The 18,433-nt window shown below is 40.7% G+C and overlaps 2 protein-coding genes across 4 annotated transcripts; one reads left to right on the forward strand and one right to left on the reverse strand.

Moving 5' to 3' along the window:
- The first annotated feature begins 4,614 nt into the window (after positions 1-4,614).
- Positions 4,615-10,571, forward strand: LOC148429139 (mitochondrial adenyl nucleotide antiporter SLC25A25-A-like). The gene is made up of 10 exons (XM_088408359.1): positions 4,615-4,887; positions 5,801-5,927; positions 6,010-6,097; positions 6,170-6,281; positions 7,789-7,947; positions 8,369-8,521; positions 8,616-8,723; positions 8,812-8,979; positions 9,054-9,198; positions 9,699-10,571. The coding sequence occupies exons 1-10, from the start codon at positions 4,726-4,728 to the stop codon at positions 9,881-9,883; spliced, it is 1,407 nt and encodes a 468-aa protein (XP_088264485.1). The 5' UTR covers positions 4,615-4,725; the 3' UTR covers positions 9,884-10,571.
- Positions 10,572-10,973: 402 nt separating this feature from the next.
- On the reverse strand, positions 10,974-18,346 carry LOC148429140 (uncharacterized). Of its 3 annotated transcripts, XR_015865082.1 has the most exons (7): positions 18,084-18,346; positions 15,054-15,934; positions 13,424-13,547; positions 13,206-13,345; positions 11,493-11,548; positions 11,312-11,411; positions 10,974-11,221 (listed from the first exon to the last, which is right to left on the reverse strand). XR_015865082.1 is itself a non-coding variant. In XM_088409527.1 (5 exons), exons 1-5 carry the CDS (start codon positions 18,259-18,261, stop codon positions 11,501-11,503), a joined length of 1,371 nt encoding a protein of 456 aa, XP_088265653.1. In that variant the 5' UTR covers positions 18,262-18,346; the 3' UTR covers positions 10,974-11,500. The 3 variants fall into 3 exon arrangements, 1 of the variants encoding a protein (XP_088265653.1); XR_015865054.1 differs by having other exon boundaries at positions 11,312-11,548; XM_088409527.1 differs by having other exon boundaries at positions 10,974-11,548.
- Positions 18,347-18,433: the final 87 nt, after the last annotated feature.

The raw sequence follows: 18,433 nt of genomic DNA on the forward strand, positions 1-18,433 counted from the left end.
AGCTGTCAGTATAGCGCTTATGATCCGGTTTTACTTTCACAATAAGAACAAGGTCAAAAAATAACCTCAGAAAAAAACTAAATTATATTTCAATGTGAACAAATAAATAAATAAATAAATAAATAAATAAATAAATAAATAAATAAATAAATAAATAATGCTTACATTTGATTATTTCTTGGTAGAATGGTTAGCAGAAGACTCCCAAATTCAACTCCAGTTTGCTCAGGCCTTCCCATGGCCTTTTCATGCTCATACATTCTCTGGAATTCGATTCATGTTTTTACTAAGACACATCGCAGTTGTCAAGGGTTTTGTTTTAACTTTTAAAAACAAAAATGTTTCTGGGTATTTATTTACAAAGTAAGGCTTGTGGATTTGATAATTCAAGGTTCCGGTTGGCAAATCAATGTGGGGCCTCAAAGTGGTAAAACAGCGTCCTTTAGTGGTTGACGCCTATACGTGCGCTTTTTAACGGGCCAAGGCCAAGGCGTAGACGAAACATGTCAGTAAAAAAAAAACAAAGTAAAGCTTTAACAGCATTTCTTTCACATTTGCATAATATTCTGATTATGTCAGGCGCATTTTTCAAGAACCTACACCCTGTTTAAAACGCTAACCTTGTCTTCACCTGATACCTTCCTTAACTATGGCTTGAAACAATAGTGTAAAACCTTTGAAACCCGAACCCTGGCTCGCAATTGTAACAAAGTCTTGAAACCTCTTTTTTTTGGCTCAACTCCTTGTTCTGTCTTCAAAGCCCTACTTTAAAAACTAACTCTATGATTGAAACCCTGACTTCAAATTATCCACAGTGTGAAGCCGTAGTTGGAAACCTTAACCCCAGTTTGAAACCCCAAATCCTGACTTGCAACCGTAACCCAGGCTTTTTACCTCAAATTAAAGCCCAAATAAATTCTTGAAGTCCTAATGTTGTCTGAAGCGTTACTTTATAAAACCCAGATTGTCCCGCAAATGTTTGTTTATTGTGATATTGTCTATGTTTGATTATTTATCTATTTATTTATTGCTCAAACATGGAATGTAGTCTGCTACTCGGGGAGTGAACGGAATAAGAATTGCATTGTGTGGTATAATAACACTATACATATGACAATGAAAATTCTTGAATCTTGAATTGAAACCTCAATTTTGCTTGAAATCCTAGCCCTGCTTTGAAAGCCCTACTCCGAATCCTTTCCTTAGGTTTAAAACCCTAACCGTGGTTTATAATCCTGCATTTAAAATCTAGTAATTTGCTTGAAATTCAACGCTTCCCTCAAGTCCATGTTTGAAAACCACCTGGGTCTTCAGATCCTCAACCAAATTCTTTGCTTGAAACCATAACCCTGACTGGGAACAAGCCAACCGTTTGATCCATCTTTCCATTTCTTCAGCCGCTTATCCCCACTGGGGTCGTAGGCATGCTGGGGCCCAACCCAGCTGTCTTCGGGGCACCTTGAGCTGGTTGCTACCCAAGTGCAGAGGACACAAAGACAAACAACCATACATGCTCACAAACACACCTAAGGACAATTATGAGTGCCCAATATACCTACCGTGCATGTTCTTGGGAATGTGGGAGGAAATTTGAGTACCCGGAGTGAACTCTGAGTGCATTAAAAGTAGGCTTTATTCAAATTAACAAACTTTACTGTAATTTACAGCTATGTCAACTTCATTGCATTTGATGTAAACTTACAACACTAAAACAGAAAATGGTTGTGATTCAAATTTGACCATTGTGTGGTATTTTGTACAAACCTTTACATCAAAGGAATTTCACATTAAGTGGAAAGCATTGAAAGAAGACATTAGGAAGCTGACATTTCACCCAAATGGTGACATGTCAAAGCTCATAATGGCGAGACCACTTAGTTATCACACTACCAGGAGTGTGCCATCCATTAGCTGAAATACTGCGAAAATGATGTGGAAGAAAAATGACACAAAATGATCAAAATACTGCACAAGGGTTAAACAACTATATTTCATCACACAGTCACTTTGACTCTTTAGGGGTAAATAAATGATAGAAATGAAAACCAAAAGATAAATTAAAGTGAGAAGTTAAAAAATAAAATAAAACATCCAAATGCATTCCTATCATTGGAAATGTGACTATCACATTAAACTACAATGCACATGACAAAAAGCATACAAACATAAAAATGGAACATCACACCCATACAGAATACAGAATACTACAGACACAATATTTTACAGGGTTCTACAATAATAGTGGCCTGGAACCACAAAATGACTGCATCAGGCCACCTGAAGGTCACTGCCTCAACTGGGCCAGCACAAATTTTGTGAATAAAAACTCAGAGTTGAGTTTCCATCCATTCAAAGTGATCAATCAGTATAGATCCCGCAGAATTTTGTGTTTGTTGTGTTGTGTGTGCATTGGGCTCACGTGGAACGGTGTGAACAAGGTATAAAGTCCCCCAAAAAAACAAAACAACAGACAACTTAAAAAAAAAGACAGAAGTAATATGTTCTTCATGTATTAAATAATACAGTACAGCAGCGCTAATTTGAATAATTAAATATTAGTAGAAAAAAATCATGTTATATCATAAATATACAGGGCCAGTGATAGTTCCAGGAGGGCCACCCCCACCAACATGGTACACGATGACCAAATAGGTCCACGGCCCAAAATGACATAATGTATGCCCTTTTTAACCAAGCTAGAGAAGTATGTTAACATGCAGTACTGTACTTTGTCTGAACAGCATTTTTTATCCATAATTAATTATGGATGATATGATACTGTCTACCCTGTTGATATAATGGCATACAGTCCACTTTGTGGGTGTAATAAATGCTTATTCTATTTTACAAACGTTAAAAAGAACTTATTAAACACTTTGCTCTGAGTATATAGGGTGTAAACATTAGCGGATGTTGTCATTCATTACCGCAAGTGTTGGTCACTAGAACACTGTGATGTTGACTTCCTGTCTCAACATTAACTAGCAAAAAAACATCGTAAAGCTTCTTTTTGAGAATCAAAACAAGTTATGTTATGCTAAAAGCTTGCCCCACTATCTCATCTCACCTGTATTGTGGTGTTTGTGCGATTCTGGAGGTTAAAGTGCGACCATTGCAGTTCTGTGACGCAAGTGAAACGTCAACAAATGCTTACTGTGACACGATACAACAAGTTTTATGAATTTGAGAGCACTATGAACTCAATGTATTGGATGAAGCACAAATAGTATAAATAAAATGTAAATAATTTTATTGGGAAATTGTATTAATAAATAAATAGTACATAAATGTATTCTTTTGATTGATCAAACACAAAAATGTATGTATCCAATTTAGTTTGGTATAATCTATTCATGTGTTATTTAAAATAAACCAGATATTTTCATACATATTTGCAACTTTTTTTTTCTACAAATGTTCTGGCCCATCTGTCTATTTTGAAAGTTAAATATAGGGCCCTCGAGTTAGGATTAAAGCTCTTCATTACATAGGCGTAGACTAGCAATACTTGTTTTACTCTTTTGATGTTTAATTATATGCAATATATGAACATAATGTTCTCAAGTGTTAGTTGCATGTCTGTTACGCCCATGTCGTTGTCTGAAACACCTCATGTAACAAACCAGCATGAAGTTGCTGTTTAATTTGGTTAATAAAATATTTTGCAGTCGAACAGAAGACAGTGCATCCAACGGGAAGAAATAATTAGTGCATGATTTCACCAATCTTTATCGATGTGAAGTAACACAGCTTTGTGGCTTTTTCTTTAAGACATGCCGCAGACACAACATGCCAAGTTACATAACATGGCGTGCACAAATAAATCATTTGAAACCTCTATTGAGACAAGGCCAAAATTGCTGAGATAAAAAAATGGGAATGTGGTATTGTTTCAGCCTGTCTGTCAGTCTATCACGTTCCTTTTCAAACTATGTGTTTCTTGAGTATGGTGGAGTGACCTGTAACACATTACTTTATGTAACCTAGTAAAATCTTAAACTATTGAAACATTTTTGAAGGAACTGAATGGGGAATATTTTAATGAATGTGCTGTTCTAATACAATATGCCTTGTACAGTAGTTTGATAAGAATACCATGACAATAAAATAAATATTTTTGCCGAAAGAATCACAGACAACTTTCTAACTTTGCCACATAGTTCCACATAGCTGAAGAAAATGAGCAAATTTGATGCCATTTGCAACCATTTTCTCCGTTGAATCTCAGTTATAATCTGTCTTTGCACTATTGTTGTTTAAATATATTTTTTTAGACCTGACATTGATTGGTTACTACTTTTATTTGGGGGTTGTAACTTGACTCAAGGGGCTTTTGCCGCCTTAATGCCACCATGGCAATTTTTTGCAGCGCTTGAATGAAAGGAAACACCTGATTGGTTTACCATGGACAAATTGGAAATAGCGAGCACGTGATTGGTCCACAAGGCGTCTTTTGGGTACAACTCATGGCGGAATCAAGCCGATAGAATCAATGAACACGCCTCCCGATTTGCCAGTAGTAAAAAAACGTCAACCCGGTCGCCATGAGGATCGGGACAGCCAATGACGTATCACTATTACTTAAAAGAGGCGGGGCATCACTACATTCTAGAAGCCGGCTTCTCGTGACTCACCGGCATTTCGGTCGTCCACAGAGAAGGGGTCGCTTGTGGTCCTCTATTTATTTATTTATTGGATTCTAATTTGCAATTGACTGACCCAAGCATGCTTGCCTTGTGCCTTTATGTCCCCGTGTCCAACTCTGACCCGGTGGAAGTGGACTATTTCGAGTCGAACGGACTTCCGACCGAACTCAATTCGCTCTTCACCAAACTGAGCGTGTTCCTGCCGTCTCAGGAGTTTTCCACCTATCAACGATGGCGCAAAGTAAGAAATAACCGCATTTTTTAAAATTAATGTTACGTCTGGATAATTACGCGCATTGAGTTTGTAATAATATTTATAAGTTATACAATCCACTTCTTTTACCGTCGTGAGTTGATGGGGTCTGGGCGCCGGCCGGTTTAGCTTAGCTGAGGTTAGCATAAAGCCTTAACGAGTAGGCCGTAAAAATCGCCGCCCCTCCGCTGCCACGACACTCCCGTTTTTTTCTTCTCGCAAATTTATGATGTGCCGATTTTAAAAAAAAATCGTCGTGTTTGTATATATATATACAGAATACATTTTCGTGACGAATCGCTTAGTTTAAGTGTTGTAATAAGGCTGGAACGGTAGTGTTCACTCTTACTAGGAAGTCGCCGGGAATTTTTCATTCATGCCATTTGTGACGTCATAAAGCGCGTTTCAAACGGAAGCTACTAATCTGAAGCGAGTTTAAGGAAGTGGTTCTTTTTGTGAGTAGTATTATTTGTGACTAGTATTAGATATCTCATTGTGATGTGGTTGCAATGCATGCAAAATTGAAAAAATATAAATAGTCCTTCCATGCAATTTCTATTGCCAGTATTTTTTAGGAAAATTATACCATTGCAACAGTTGCACACTTGCAGCTGATTTTCTAGCTTTCCTTTTGACATTCATCCACCCTGTGCTTGGTATTACCGCCTGACAAGCCGGGCTGGCTCGGGTGTCATGATATTGCGTCAAAGCGACAGCGACCTGCTCTCGATTTGGTTTGAGACGGGATTACCGGTGTTGGCGGGGCCCCTGCGGCCTTCGGGTCAAAGATAGATCAGTCATCTCGGTGCTCAGGCCTGCACAACTGGGTCACGGTGGCAACTGTTGACTTTAAATGGAAGAAATTGGACATGCATTTCATCTCTCTGTACGTGACCTACAGAAAACACTACAAAGGGAGCCCAACATGTCAGATGACCAATTGGACTTTGAGGAATTTGTGCACTACCTGCAAGACTATGAGAAGGACCTGAAGCTGGTGGTCAAGACTCTCGACAAGAAGAATGCAGGTGAGCACTCCACATTTGCCTCTGGGCCCATCACCCGAGTGTGTTGCCGCTTTTGTATTAAACCGTTTTGATTCTTCTCAAGGCCGAGTGGACAGCAAGGATTTCATTGAGGCTCTCCAGGACATCGGTGTGCATATTTCACATCATCTCGCCGAGAAAGCCCTGAAGAGGTATTTGAGTGGCTTTTCTAGTTTTTCTCTGCGGATCAAGAGTTGATTTAATTTTTCATTTTTGTGTTATAGCATGGATAAAAATGGTATCATAACCATCAGCAGTAAAGAATGGAGCAAGTACCCCAAGGTGGAGGAGACTGAGAACATGCCCGAGATCATACTATACTGGAAACACTCCACGGTGAGTTGCACAAGTGTTCTTTTCTATGGATTTAGTCCCATCTATAAATTGAAATTTCATGCTTTGGTTTGGCTGAAGTGCATTGTCCAACATAAAACCTTCTGGTAGCCACATTTTCACTTTATGCCTCCGAGCCAGGAAAATATGCAAATACTATTTCAGAGCAAGTAAAAAGTGTTAAATGACAGCGACATAGATAAAACTTTTTATGGGGGATGCATTTTGATTTATTACTTATTTGTGTCAGACCTGAAAAAAAAAACAAGTCACAGAAGTGTTCTTGCAATGGGGGGGGGGGCTTTAAAACAACCTAAATGTCAATAAACTTTGTTCTGTTGGCCTAAAACCAATATTTTTACTTGAGCGAGCCATTAAATTTACATCCCAAGTACACACCGCCCCCTTCCTCCACTCCACTCCTCTCCTCTTCTAATCTCGTGGCCTATTTTGGAATGATTAGTAGCTCTTTATTGGCTCCAAAGTGCTCCTTCCTGTCTGGGCTAAACTGACCAATTAAATGGTGTGGTCCTTGAGCGGGAACACTGCCTGTGCGTCAGCGCATAAGCTTTGATGAGATTATGTGTGCTGGTTATGTAAACGCATCAAAGTAGAGGCTGGTAGAGGGAGCAGCTGGTGACAGTTAAGAGGCACCCAAAGGCACCAATGAGTGCCTAATTTATTTTTTTTACCTATGAAATTGCACAAAAGGGTTACTGGTTAACTGGGATGTGCTTTGGCCTTGTGACCGTACACTGGACCCGACGGTGGCATTGCGATGACCACTTAACTGTGCCAATGACAACAAAGCCATTGCACAGTGTGACCTTTACACAAGGACATGGGCTATGCCCCTTTGACTGATATGTGTGATTTGGGGCAAATTTGACTTTTTTTTTTTTTTAACCCCCCTCCCCTTCCTGACTCACTCAAGCCAAACAAGCTCATTTCAATGTGAATACATGTACTTGCATATGCAAAGTACATTTCAGTGCATAGGACTTGAGAGCTATTGCCAACAAACTCTGGAGGCGCATGACATTTTATCTAATTTTATTTGCCCTATTTCATACTCCATTGTCTCACAATGATAAATCATATATTCCCAAAATAAAAATAACCTTGTGAAACAATATCTAAAGATGTCTAATACCCTACTTGTATCAAGAGATTAATCTGAAAACAGGTGCATTTCACTAAACATATAAAAACAATGCAGTATTTTTTTTCCGCAGAGAGGAATTTTAGCTTTTTTTTTTTTTTTTTTAAGATTTAGTGTACATTTTATGCAGAGTAACGGCCTGCATGTTTAATAAAAAGTAATACTGTATTGAAGCGCGATCAGGATGTGTTTTCCAGCCATTTTTGGATCTTTGCCCTAACACTTGAAAGAATTTAAAAAGAAGATAAATACTGTCTCGATTCTTTATCATCCTGTGTTTTAAGTCCACAGAAAGCAACAGCAATACCGGATGTTCATTTGTCAACGTGTACATCGTTGTCTTTGCAGATCTTCGACGTGGGCGAGAACCTTATGGTCCCAGATGATTTCAGCATAGAGGAGAAACAGAGCGGCATGTGGTGGCGACACTTGGTGGCCGGCGGCGGCGCCGGCGCGGTTTCCAGGACGTGTACGGCGCCTCTCGACCGCGTCAAAGTCATGATGCAGGTGAGACGATGGCGTTAGGTAATTCCAGGGGAAACTGGGGCGCCTTATCGGACTTTGCCGTCAGCTCTTCAGAAGTTACAAAAGTGATTTTTATCTCTGCGCCTATAAAACAAAAGTTAATATTTAAATTGGGTGACGGCGGGTCTAAGTCCGAGGTCTGAGCACCACGGCGCGAACCCTCTTTCTGCGTCATTATCGTGCCGAAGGTCCTCACGTGCGTCAGTGGCCTCCGAGTGGCAACCCAAGCTCAACTTTCACCTATATTAGCGCCGAGTTACCGTCGGCTTACTCCATTGACAATGTTGTGCATGTTTCAAAGGCCACGTACAGTAATACCTGAAGTCCACATGAACCTTAAATTGAAGAAAGACGCCACGGTTGTTGTCCAGCTGTGCGTATTAACGAAGTGATGTCCCTCCAGGTTTACGGCTCCAGAAGCAACAACATGTGCATCATGAGCGGCCTGATGCAGATGATCAAGGAGGGTGGCGTGCGCTCACTGTGGCGAGGAAACGGCGTCAACATCGTCAAGATCGCGCCAGAATCGGCACTCAAGTTCATGGCGTACGAGCAGGTACGGTACAGTACAGCCCCTGTTTTGTCCCTTACCCGTACGTCAAACGTGAGCTAACGTCTTGCCTTTTTTTTTTTTTTTTTTTGTCCCATAGATCAAGCGTCTGATTGGCAGCGACAAGCAGACACTGAGCATCTCTGAACGCTTTGTGGCCGGATCGTTGGCCGGGGTCATTGCTCAGAGCACCATATACCCCATGGAGGTAAGCCCCAAACCCACAGTTGAAGTAGTGCTTTGAGGGGTGTGTAAAGTTATTTTAAGTTTTAGTTTTGTGTTTTAATAAACCTCAGGTGCTGAAAACACGTCTGGCTCTGAGAACGACGGGTCAGTACGCCGGCATCTCAGACTGCGCTAAGCAGATCTTCCGGCGAGAGGGCCTGGCGGCGTTCTACAAGGGTTATGTGCCCAACATGCTGGGCATCATCCCCTACGCCGGCATCGATCTGGCCGTGTATGAGGTGAGGACCGCTGCTTCCTCATTTCCGCTTCCGCGCGTTTCCACGCTAACGTCTCGTCATGCGATTTCCAACAGACCTTGAAGAACAGCTACCTACAGAAGTATGGCACCAACGACGCCGGTGTCCTGGTGCTGCTGGCTTGCGGCACCGTGTCCAGCACCTGTGGCCAGCTCGCCAGCTACCCGCTTGCTCTTGTGAGAACACGCATGCAAGCGCAAGGTGAGGGCGGGACACTGGCCCGTTTATTTTATTGAAAGAAAATCATTCAGTAGTTTATTTTTCCCCCACAACTCGTATTTTTTTTATGATGCCAAGTTAGTGAAAGTACAACAAAATGGAGGGATAAAATCAAATTTAAGAAAAAAAATACTATTAAATACTGTTTTGGGGTCCAAAAAAGTTATAGGTCTTTTATTCTAGGCATCTGATTTTGGTTTAGAGTTTAAGTATCATTATTCTAGCATTTCAGGTCCAGGTTCTCGCCCCCTTATTTATTTTGATCAAGCCAAGTTCTACATCATGTTATGCTAAGTACTTAGTTTTTGCAAGTATGTAGTTTTAAATTTGAATTAATTTTAATTCTAGTGAGGTTAGTTTGTATCTTTTTACACATTTGAATAAAATAAGTACATTTTGAGTTTCACAGATGAAAAAGTTTTTAGAGGGCTTTGTTTATTCATGACATTTCTGACTTTTATTTTTTTTTAATCCTTTTGCAGCTGCAACAGGCAGTATCCAGCAAACAAGCATGACGGCGCTCTTCCGACAGATCCTGCGGGCCGAAGGTCCGACGGGCCTATACCGGGGCCTGGCGCCCAACTTCCTGAAGGTCATTCCAGCAGTCAGCATCAGTTACGTGGTGTACGAGCAAATCAAGGCGCAGCTGGGCGTCACCTCGCGCTGACCGCCCGCCGCCCGCCCACCCAACAAACAAACCCTTCCTGCCAGGAAATCCCACCCACCGAGGGGGGGATTTGTGAAGCTCAATCTCATTCTGTGAATGTCAGCTGACGAAAGACGGGACAGGAGGTTGTCCGCGTTGGCCGCTGCTATTTATTATTACGGTTGCATAAGAGACTGTAACTTGAGGACCAAATGTTGGCGCTCTGTTGGAAAGCCAAGGCGAGATTGAGTTTGAGTGAGCAGTTTTGCACATCTTGTTCTCACCGCTGCCACACATAATTTATTTCCATCCTCTATTTATTGTTTTTATTGCTGAGCAGGATACAAAGGCTCAGAGATGTGTGCGCGTGTGTTTGAGAGCCGAATTGTGCTTTTTGACCAGCAGCCTTAATGATTGGTAAAAAGTAGTCTCAAGGGTGCTGGATTTATCACTGTGGGTAATCTACAGAAGAATTTTCCTCATGTTCACCTCAGGTTAAGTCACACAAGTGTTAAAACTTTTTTTTTTTTGGCACATCCAGGGCTTTGACAAAAGAAAATATGAGCAACTCATTGCACTTTATTCCTCGTGGAAAAAGCCTCTGAATGTCACAGCTGTCCAGGTAATACTGGAAATACTTTATTTTTAGTATTTTTAAAGACCTATTTTCATGCAAATAAATGCAAGTTCTTGTAAAATTCAAACAAAATGCCTCGTTTTTGACAAAATGCACCTACAACCTGTTGCTTTCTGTAGCCATAAAAGGCAGGATAGGAAAATTCAGTCATTTGCTCATTTTAACCAGCAAAAATAAGCACAAGTTTTCAGTCTTCAAAATTAGACAATTGCATTGCCACCTTTAGGTCAAAAGTGGTATTACATCTAAAAATGATGACTAAGGCTAAAGTTAAAAAGTAATGAAATAAACATCTTCATGAACACAAATCCTTTCACAGGAAAAGTAAAGCGTAACTTTTATAAAACTAAAGCAAAAAAAAAAAATCCTGTATTCATCTTTGTCAATATCACAAGCTTTCCGGGTTGATTTTGAACGTGCGCGCTGGATATATATTTCTGAACTACGCCCGCACGAAAGAAGGTCAAACAGCTGTTTGAGAATTGCCATTAACCTTTCTTTATTACACAGTACTTGGTGACTTTTTCTTTTGAACTAATGAACAATTCAAAACCATTAAAACCCTAGTTTAAACTGGACAAAAATCAGTAAAATAGCACGACCCGAGATGACGTAAGGATTACTGTATTACTCTGCAAGGTGCCTCTGTACCTCAATAACTCAATCAGGGGTGGGGTTGATGGCCTGCCTGCCAAGTTCGACATTCTGCTGCCCCGGGTTAACTTTAAAAAACAGAAGCATTTTATTTTAGTCAATTGATCTCCCGTCTCCTTTTTGCCAAAATAACAGCAAAATCAAACCGATTAAAATACCGTGCCGATGATTGCGGTGAAATAGGTCCAGGTTGCGGCTCGGTCGACACGTTTGACTTGGGCCCAACTCAGGAAAGGCTTGCCCTCCGAATTGCGGATTCTGCATGGGGTTTGATGAATAAGCTCCAAGTAAACCTCGAAGTTCACAGATGTCCATGTTAGCTTCCACAGCCCGCTTTACCTCCGTCGTCACTCCTGCTCGTTCTTGATGTTTGTTGGCCCCATTGCTTTGACGGTCTGAAATGTAATGAAAAAAAAAATGAGCATATGAGAGGATGGAGAAGGATGTCTTTTGCACACAATGACAGCAGTTAGCAAATGAATGTTTAAATTACGGTAGCAACACACTAGCAAGTAGGGCCTGACTGAGGGGGATTTTTTTTTTTTTCCTGAGACAGATACCAGTTTTTCTGCAGAAAAACGTACTGAGAATTTCGTAATCAACTTGTCGATCAATCGTTACATCACATCGCTTTTATTAACATATATACACTTTTCATGGTATTTTAAGATTTCCCACTGTTTAATATATGCATATAAATGGTGCAATATTATCTTTAGCACATTGGAGATTACATTTCTTATGGGATGTGAATTATTTTTTGGTGACTGGAGTTCTAACCAGAAAACCCCAACTCTCACCATGTGGCTGCTGCACCCCCTTCATGACGTTCTAAAATTGACTGCCATAACAATTTTTATTTTAAAAAGCTACCGTTGTAGCAATCAGTAATGGGAGTCGGAACCGGCGTGAACGATAAGCAAAAAATAGACAGTTTATTGACATTGAATGAACTGGAGTTGCCAACAAAGCAAAATACGTGTCAAGAGAGGGAAAACCCCTACTCATAACAACAGTTTAAGGTGAAATTATGTACTACAATTAGGGCTGCATCATTATGGCCAAAATAATAATCACAATTATTTTGGTCAATATTGAAATCACGGTTATTAATCCTGATTATTCATAGTTTGGTCAAACGTCTATATATTGCCCTTTTTTTAAACAAGCAGTATTTAAACAAGGCTCCAAGGCTTGATAATTACAAATAATTATAATAAACTAAAATAAATAAAGTAAATAATTTACTTAATTGCTGAGGTGGAAACAATGAAAAAAATGAAGCCTAAGCCTACTTAGAACCAAGCTCATTGTTTACTTCAAAATGGGTTTCAATTGACAGCTAGCACGGTGCATTATAGGAATCAGGTGAGAAACTGCGCCATTTCACACTGGTCAATAATATCTTAGGGTGAGAAAGCATAAGCTTTTGTCATGCAGACATGTGGGAAACATTGCTCCCTGGTGGTAGGATGACAAAGTGCTTGATTTGACAAGACGTCTTTTTAAATGTTAATATCGCCGAGGAACAGCTTATTTAATCGTGGCAGCCAAAATTGTGATCCGATTAAAATTCTATTAATTGTGTAGCCCCAACTACAAAGTTGATTGTCCAGTTGATTTCATAAAAAGGTAAGGAATTCTTATTAAATGCATCAAAGAAGAAAAATAACATTTGGAGTTGTTAAGAAATTAACATAATTGAATATCAATGATATGAGGCCTTTGAAGCTGTCAATATTGATTAACAACTAATCAACTACCATCATGTTATCGTTGATGTCCATTGTTTAATTGAAAATCTATATTATGCCATGATTTCTGTAGCGGTTAGCTTCGGTGCGACATTCGTCCTCCCGGCGTAATTTGAACATTTTAAATCGGCAAAACTGGAGCTAAATGTAATTCTTTTCGTCCAGCCTACAAATCACTCATTTGGGAGGCTGGTAATGATTCCAACGCGGTGATGAAACAACTCAAAACTTGGCACCACTGGAGCTCAAATCAACAGTCTATGAAGTAACAATCCCCTGAGACAGGTTTTGTCCAAACCTTTCTTGTTGGCAAAACATATGATGGCTCCAGGGCCCGAAGCAGTTCCCTGAATCCGTCGCTTTCAACGATGCTGAGGGGTTGGGACTCTTTGATAATGAAATTCAGAACTGCTTGGTCCAACGCTTGTTTCCTGGAGGCTTGACGGTGTCAAATGACAGAAATGATGTGGTCAATAATAACAACACGAGAAAATCAGAAAATGTCCATTTGCGTACCTGGGTTAATTCTCTGTGCGATTGAGACCTCGTCGCTCTCGTGCCTGGCTCTGAAATGTCTCAACATTGAGGAAGTGCTTCTGTTTATGTACGAAATTTCGGTCATACAAATGCGACATCTAACCTGCGGAAAACAGAAGAAGAACATTTCAAACAAGAGTCACCGACATTCTGAAAACGAGCGCTACTTGTTGTATACAGGACCAATTTGAGAGATTTTACTGAAAGAAATGTTCAAATTGCCTTTTATCAGTAAACTCACGCATGCTAATAAGCTGAAAGTGATTTTGGACTTCTATAGATATCAATGGCAGTATTTTTTTTTTTTAAAAAGGCCCATAAGGAGATCTTGACGTCTATAGCCGTCAGTGGCAGTGAATGAGTTAATGACATTCCTCTATAGAAGTACGTGAAAACATCTGTTCCTACTTTTAAAAATAACCAACAGTTTTTGCCTATTTTGTGCTGCAATGGTTTACTCACGACCATAGATGTAATTTTTTTTCACGTTTTTACTGGGATGGCAGGGAATGAGTTCATGATTTCCCATCGACGTCCTGATGACGTCATTCGGTTGTCACGATTGTGCCACATTCGGCCATCGCACATTTTTGCAGGTCATCTGCCGGTCACGATGCTAATGTCAACTTTAAGTCACATTGATGATGTCACACCAACTCATTCGCTGCCATTGACGATTATATTCACTTTTTCGTTTTTACTGAGACGCCAGTGATTTAGTTTGCCGACAACTAATTGACTATCAAATTGTATTTATGATCATTTTTGATAAACCACAATTGATTTGAGACCTAGTTTAAAACAGTGAAAACCTTTGGAATTTCTCAACAGTAATTACAAGCTATTGGGGCACATTTCAAGTCCTCGTATCGAATGAATTCATGATATTTAAATGAAGTTTGTACAATTTTGAAGATAAACATTTTTTTTAGTGTGTAAGGCTCATGATATTTTTTCTTATTTCAGATCCATTTATGGCATTCACTGAACCAGAAAAGGCATTTCGTGTCCCTGATTTTGTTTGGATGTGTGCCATGTGCTTACTTTGAACATTCCACGATTTATAATTGAGACGGAATTCTATCAGGATTTGTTAGACATGCATTTGTATCCATAATAGTTTGGGAAATATTCCAAATATGGCCAAAACTTAAAGAACGACGTGGGTTGTGTATTTTTTTTTTCACCGGCAGAAGTATTGAATCAAAATATAATATTTATTTTCACTTTAGAAGAAGAAAAAGTTCACTTTTTTTTTCCTGACATTAATGGCACAGACCAGTAGCTGAGTCTTCGTTTGTTTTGCATACTTTGCATTGGCAATTTGAAGTAAGGTCCTATTTTTTAATTGAAAAAAAGAAATTTGAACTTGTTTATTCATCAATTAACCAAAAGTATCATCGACATATTAATCAATTTAACATTATTTGCAGGCCTTAACTAAAATATACATAATCAATTTGAGGTCTTTGTCCATTTGAAATACCGGGATGTATTTTTTTTCCCGTTAATTAGATTAAATCGGGAAAAAACAACAACAATCGGCTTTTGGACTGACAATTAAAACAGGTGCTAGTCACATTTTTAATGAGGCGATAAAAACAAATACCCTCATTGACGATACAAGATCGAAATGGTCCCACACGGCGGAAACCCTTCTTTTTCTTTCATGGTCCATCTCGCCGTCCAAAGATCTGTGAGTCCCTTCGCATGGCTCCTCAATAACGGGCAAAGCGGCGGCCGTCTCGGGCATGGGACTTTTTCGTAAAGCGATGCCGGGGCCGACGCGAGGTTTGGTCCGGTAAACTTGAATGGTGCGCCGCCGCTTGGGCGAGGCCGCGCCCGCCGTTTCTTCCGCATCGTCGTCACTGAATGATAGCGGAGCAAAAAGGTCATCCGGCGGCGGTTCGTCGCAGCGGTCGCCGACCGGACTGGGAATACGAAACTGCGACCACTCGGGCGGTTCGTCTACGTCGTCCTTCCGCTCCTCGGGGACACTGGGCGTTGGCAACTTGCCGACATCGAAAGCATCCTCTTCCTGTCTTTTTTTATCGAGGCCCATATCGCAATCAAAACATCTTTGGGTCTTTACACAGGGCGCGTCAGTGACGTAAGCGGCGGCAGTCTCGGGCACGGGACATTTTTGTAAAGTGAGGCGTGCGCCAACGCGGGGTTTGGCTCGGTAAACGCGAAGTGGGCGAAGACGCGTGGGTGTGGCTGCTTCTTCCATGTCATCGTCGCTGAATGACAGCGAAGCTAAAAGGCTGTTTGGTGGCGGGGCGTCAGAATGAAGGCGCGACCACTCGGGTGTCTCGGCTCTCTCGTCTTCGCTTTCCATGGAGACGCCGGTCGGTGGCAACTTGCTGATGTCGAAGGCCTCCTCTTCCTCTTTAATGTGGGGGTTTGCCTCATCATTCCAGTCAAAACTGGGGCTCCATGACCGCGGCTGAAAGGAAGGTTCTTCCTGACAAGCAGTCCGCGGCTGGACGTCTGCAGGTGAAAAACCGAGACACTCAGTTTAGATTGAATGCAAAAGAATTGGTACACTAGCATCACCGTCATCGGTCACATGGTCAACACTATTGAGAATTTTAACAGTCGTCCGCTGTATTCGGATTCAAGCTAAACTTAAGAAATTTCAATTTGTTGATTATGGCAGCACCATATCAACAAAAAGCGGTAGAAGTCAAAGCAAAGCAGAATCCATCAAACTATCATTAAGGTACAGTGTTTCATCACAAGTGTTACAAAAATATTTTAAGAAAGTTGAAAACATACCGTAATCCCCCCAAAATAAGAATCACTTTTCCCCCCAAAAACGAAGGCCAAAAGTATGGGTGCGTCCTATAAACGGTAAATTATTCTTATTTTTTTAATAATCCGACACCATTCTAGGAAGATTGATCTGTCAGCCACACAAGCAGAGTTTTGATACACAGATGAGAATTTTTATATTGGTCGTATTCTTACTTACAATAATTACCGTAACGGGACGAGCTAGGGGGCGGATGTCAGTTGGCCTGTTAGCGGCCAGTGCCTGTTGCAGGTAACAGCAGCTCAAGTGTTACTGTGTTTGTTAGTTTCAACAAAAGAAGCGAGCAGACTGAACTAACGTCCGAGTCCATCTTTGTTCACATGCAGGAATATTACTAAAACGAAGAGGATTGTGGAAGAGTTATGATGTCTCCATCTGATTCAATTAAGAGTGCACCGGTAAGAGAACGTGGAAAGGTATTCCATTTGACTTGTTTATTGATTGTGATCTTTTGGCAGATATACACACACAATGAGTATTTATGGCAAAAAGAACTCGAGTGGCGTCATGACAAAAAGGGAAAAACTGCTTTGAGCATATTCAGTGTTACACTGGCGAGGTGTTCACTGACCACTCACAATGTGGGAAATCTTAAACCTACTCAACCGAAAACAAATATATGACTTACCGATATGAACACAAGAAAACATGAAGGATTTACAAAGATGAGATTCATTGTTTTGCTATAGTTTTTTACATTGACGCCAAACTGCAGGTGTGCCTTGTAAACGGTAACATTGAAGATACCTAAATTTGATCCAAAATTAAGGGTGGGTCCTATATTTGGAGAATTACGGTACTCATTGTTACTTTAATTATAGTATAGCATAATTATATGTATAGCAGGCTTGTTAGGTTTTATTTCCAGAGGAATCTGTGCTTGGTTTTTGTGGCTTCTTGGCAGCGTGTGTGGATTGCGACAATCTTTGATGGGAGTGATGTTGGCGCTCTTTGACTCTCGCCATGACACAAGTGCCAGGTCATCAAGTGCACCATGGGGCGCTGGTTGCAGACGCTGCAAAACCTGGAGGAGCTACGCAGGCACACCAAGTTCATGCAAGGAAATCAACTAAGCAGTCCAGCACGGCTGTGCCGAAGAATGGAGCAAGGTGAGAACATGCAGGGACTCAACCAACGGCTTAATATGAAAGAATAACTTTTTATCGTTTTTCTTTCAATCTATCACTGCTACCAATGACAACAAGGGATATGTGGGAATGTCAGTTTTACGTTATGTGTTCTACTGTTAAATGTTCTACCCATCCATCCATTTTTCATTACGCTTATCTTCATTAGGGTCGCTGGTGTGCTTATCTTCAGGCAGTACGCGGGGGAAAACACACAAAAACGAACAACCATTCAAACACAATCACACCTAAGGAAAATTTTGTGTGTACTATATACCTTCCGTGCATGTTTTTTGGAATGTGAGAGAGAAAATCGGCGTGGGCATGGGGAGAACATGCAAACTCCACACTGGAAGGCCGGAGCAAGCTACAATTGAACCCGGAACCTCTGAACCGGATGTGATACCCACTTTTCCTCTTGTTGTTAAATGTTATTTTTTCCACGTTAAGTGTTTTGTTTTGGTTACGTGTGTTAAGTATGTAGCGTTATAGGATACGCACAGGTGCAGCGGCTCTTAACTTCTCTTATTGTACACCTGTACAAAGACAAAACGTGTATTTTATTCTATTCTCTTCTAATACATAACTCTAAACAAGCGCTCTATTGTGTGGGTTTTTGTCTGGTGGGATAAAGCAGACACTGTTTCTGTTGGAAATTACATGTTGTGTTTGTTAAGTAGAAGTTTTGCAGACATACCTTCGCCGCGTAGCATCATTTGGGACACGCTAGCAGCTTCCAGCTGTCGTCGTTGTCGCTCGTTCTCTTCCTTAGCTCGACAAAGTTGCTCCTCGTACGACGCAATCGTTTTCTCAAAGAGTCCGAAGATTTCGTCAGCGGCCGCAATGAGTCGCTCTCGCACCAACTCTTTCAACATTTTTACGCGGAGGACACCCCAAGGACAACAGTTGAAAAAAACACGAACGTATTGCTTTGTCAAGTTGAAGCTTTGAATGCTAAGCTAAAGCTAATTTCCGGCCTTCTTTTCTTCTTCATTCGTTAGGTGACAACTGTCTTTTAAGATACTTCACTGCTGCCTAGTGTCAAAG

This window comes from Hippichthys cyanospilos, chromosome 1, assembly GCF_059441005.1.
Source record: "Hippichthys cyanospilos isolate Australia breed blue-spotted pipefish chromosome 1, RoL_Hcya_1.0, whole genome shotgun sequence".
NCBI classification, from domain to species: domain Eukaryota; kingdom Metazoa; phylum Chordata; class Actinopteri; order Syngnathiformes; family Syngnathidae; genus Hippichthys; species Hippichthys cyanospilos.

Excerpts from the sequence above, each read along its gene's own strand:
- LOC148429139 (XM_088408359.1), top strand. The coding sequence starts at position 4,726 with ATGCTTGCCTTGTGCCTTTATGTCCCCGTGTCCAACTCTGACCCGGTG. Across the intron at positions 4,888-5,800 it reads CCTATCAACGATGGCGCAAA|AAAACACTACAAAGGGAGCC; the intron begins GTAAGAAATAAC and ends CGTGACCTACAG. Across the intron at positions 7,948-8,368 it reads GCGTCAAAGTCATGATGCAG|GTTTACGGCTCCAGAAGCAA; the intron begins GTGAGACGATGG and ends ATGTCCCTCCAG.
- LOC148429140 (XM_088409527.1), bottom strand. The coding sequence starts at position 18,261 with ATGTTGAAAGAGTTGGTGCGAGAGCGACTCATTGCGGCCGCTGACGAA. Across the intron at positions 15,935-18,083 it reads AATGATGCTACGCGGCGAAG|ACGTCCAGCCGCGGACTGCT; the intron begins GTATGTCTGCAA and ends TTTCACCTGCAG. Across the intron at positions 13,346-13,423 it reads CGCACAGAGAATTAACCCAG|CCTCCAGGAAACAAGCGTTG; the intron begins GTACGCAAATGG and ends GACACCGTCAAG.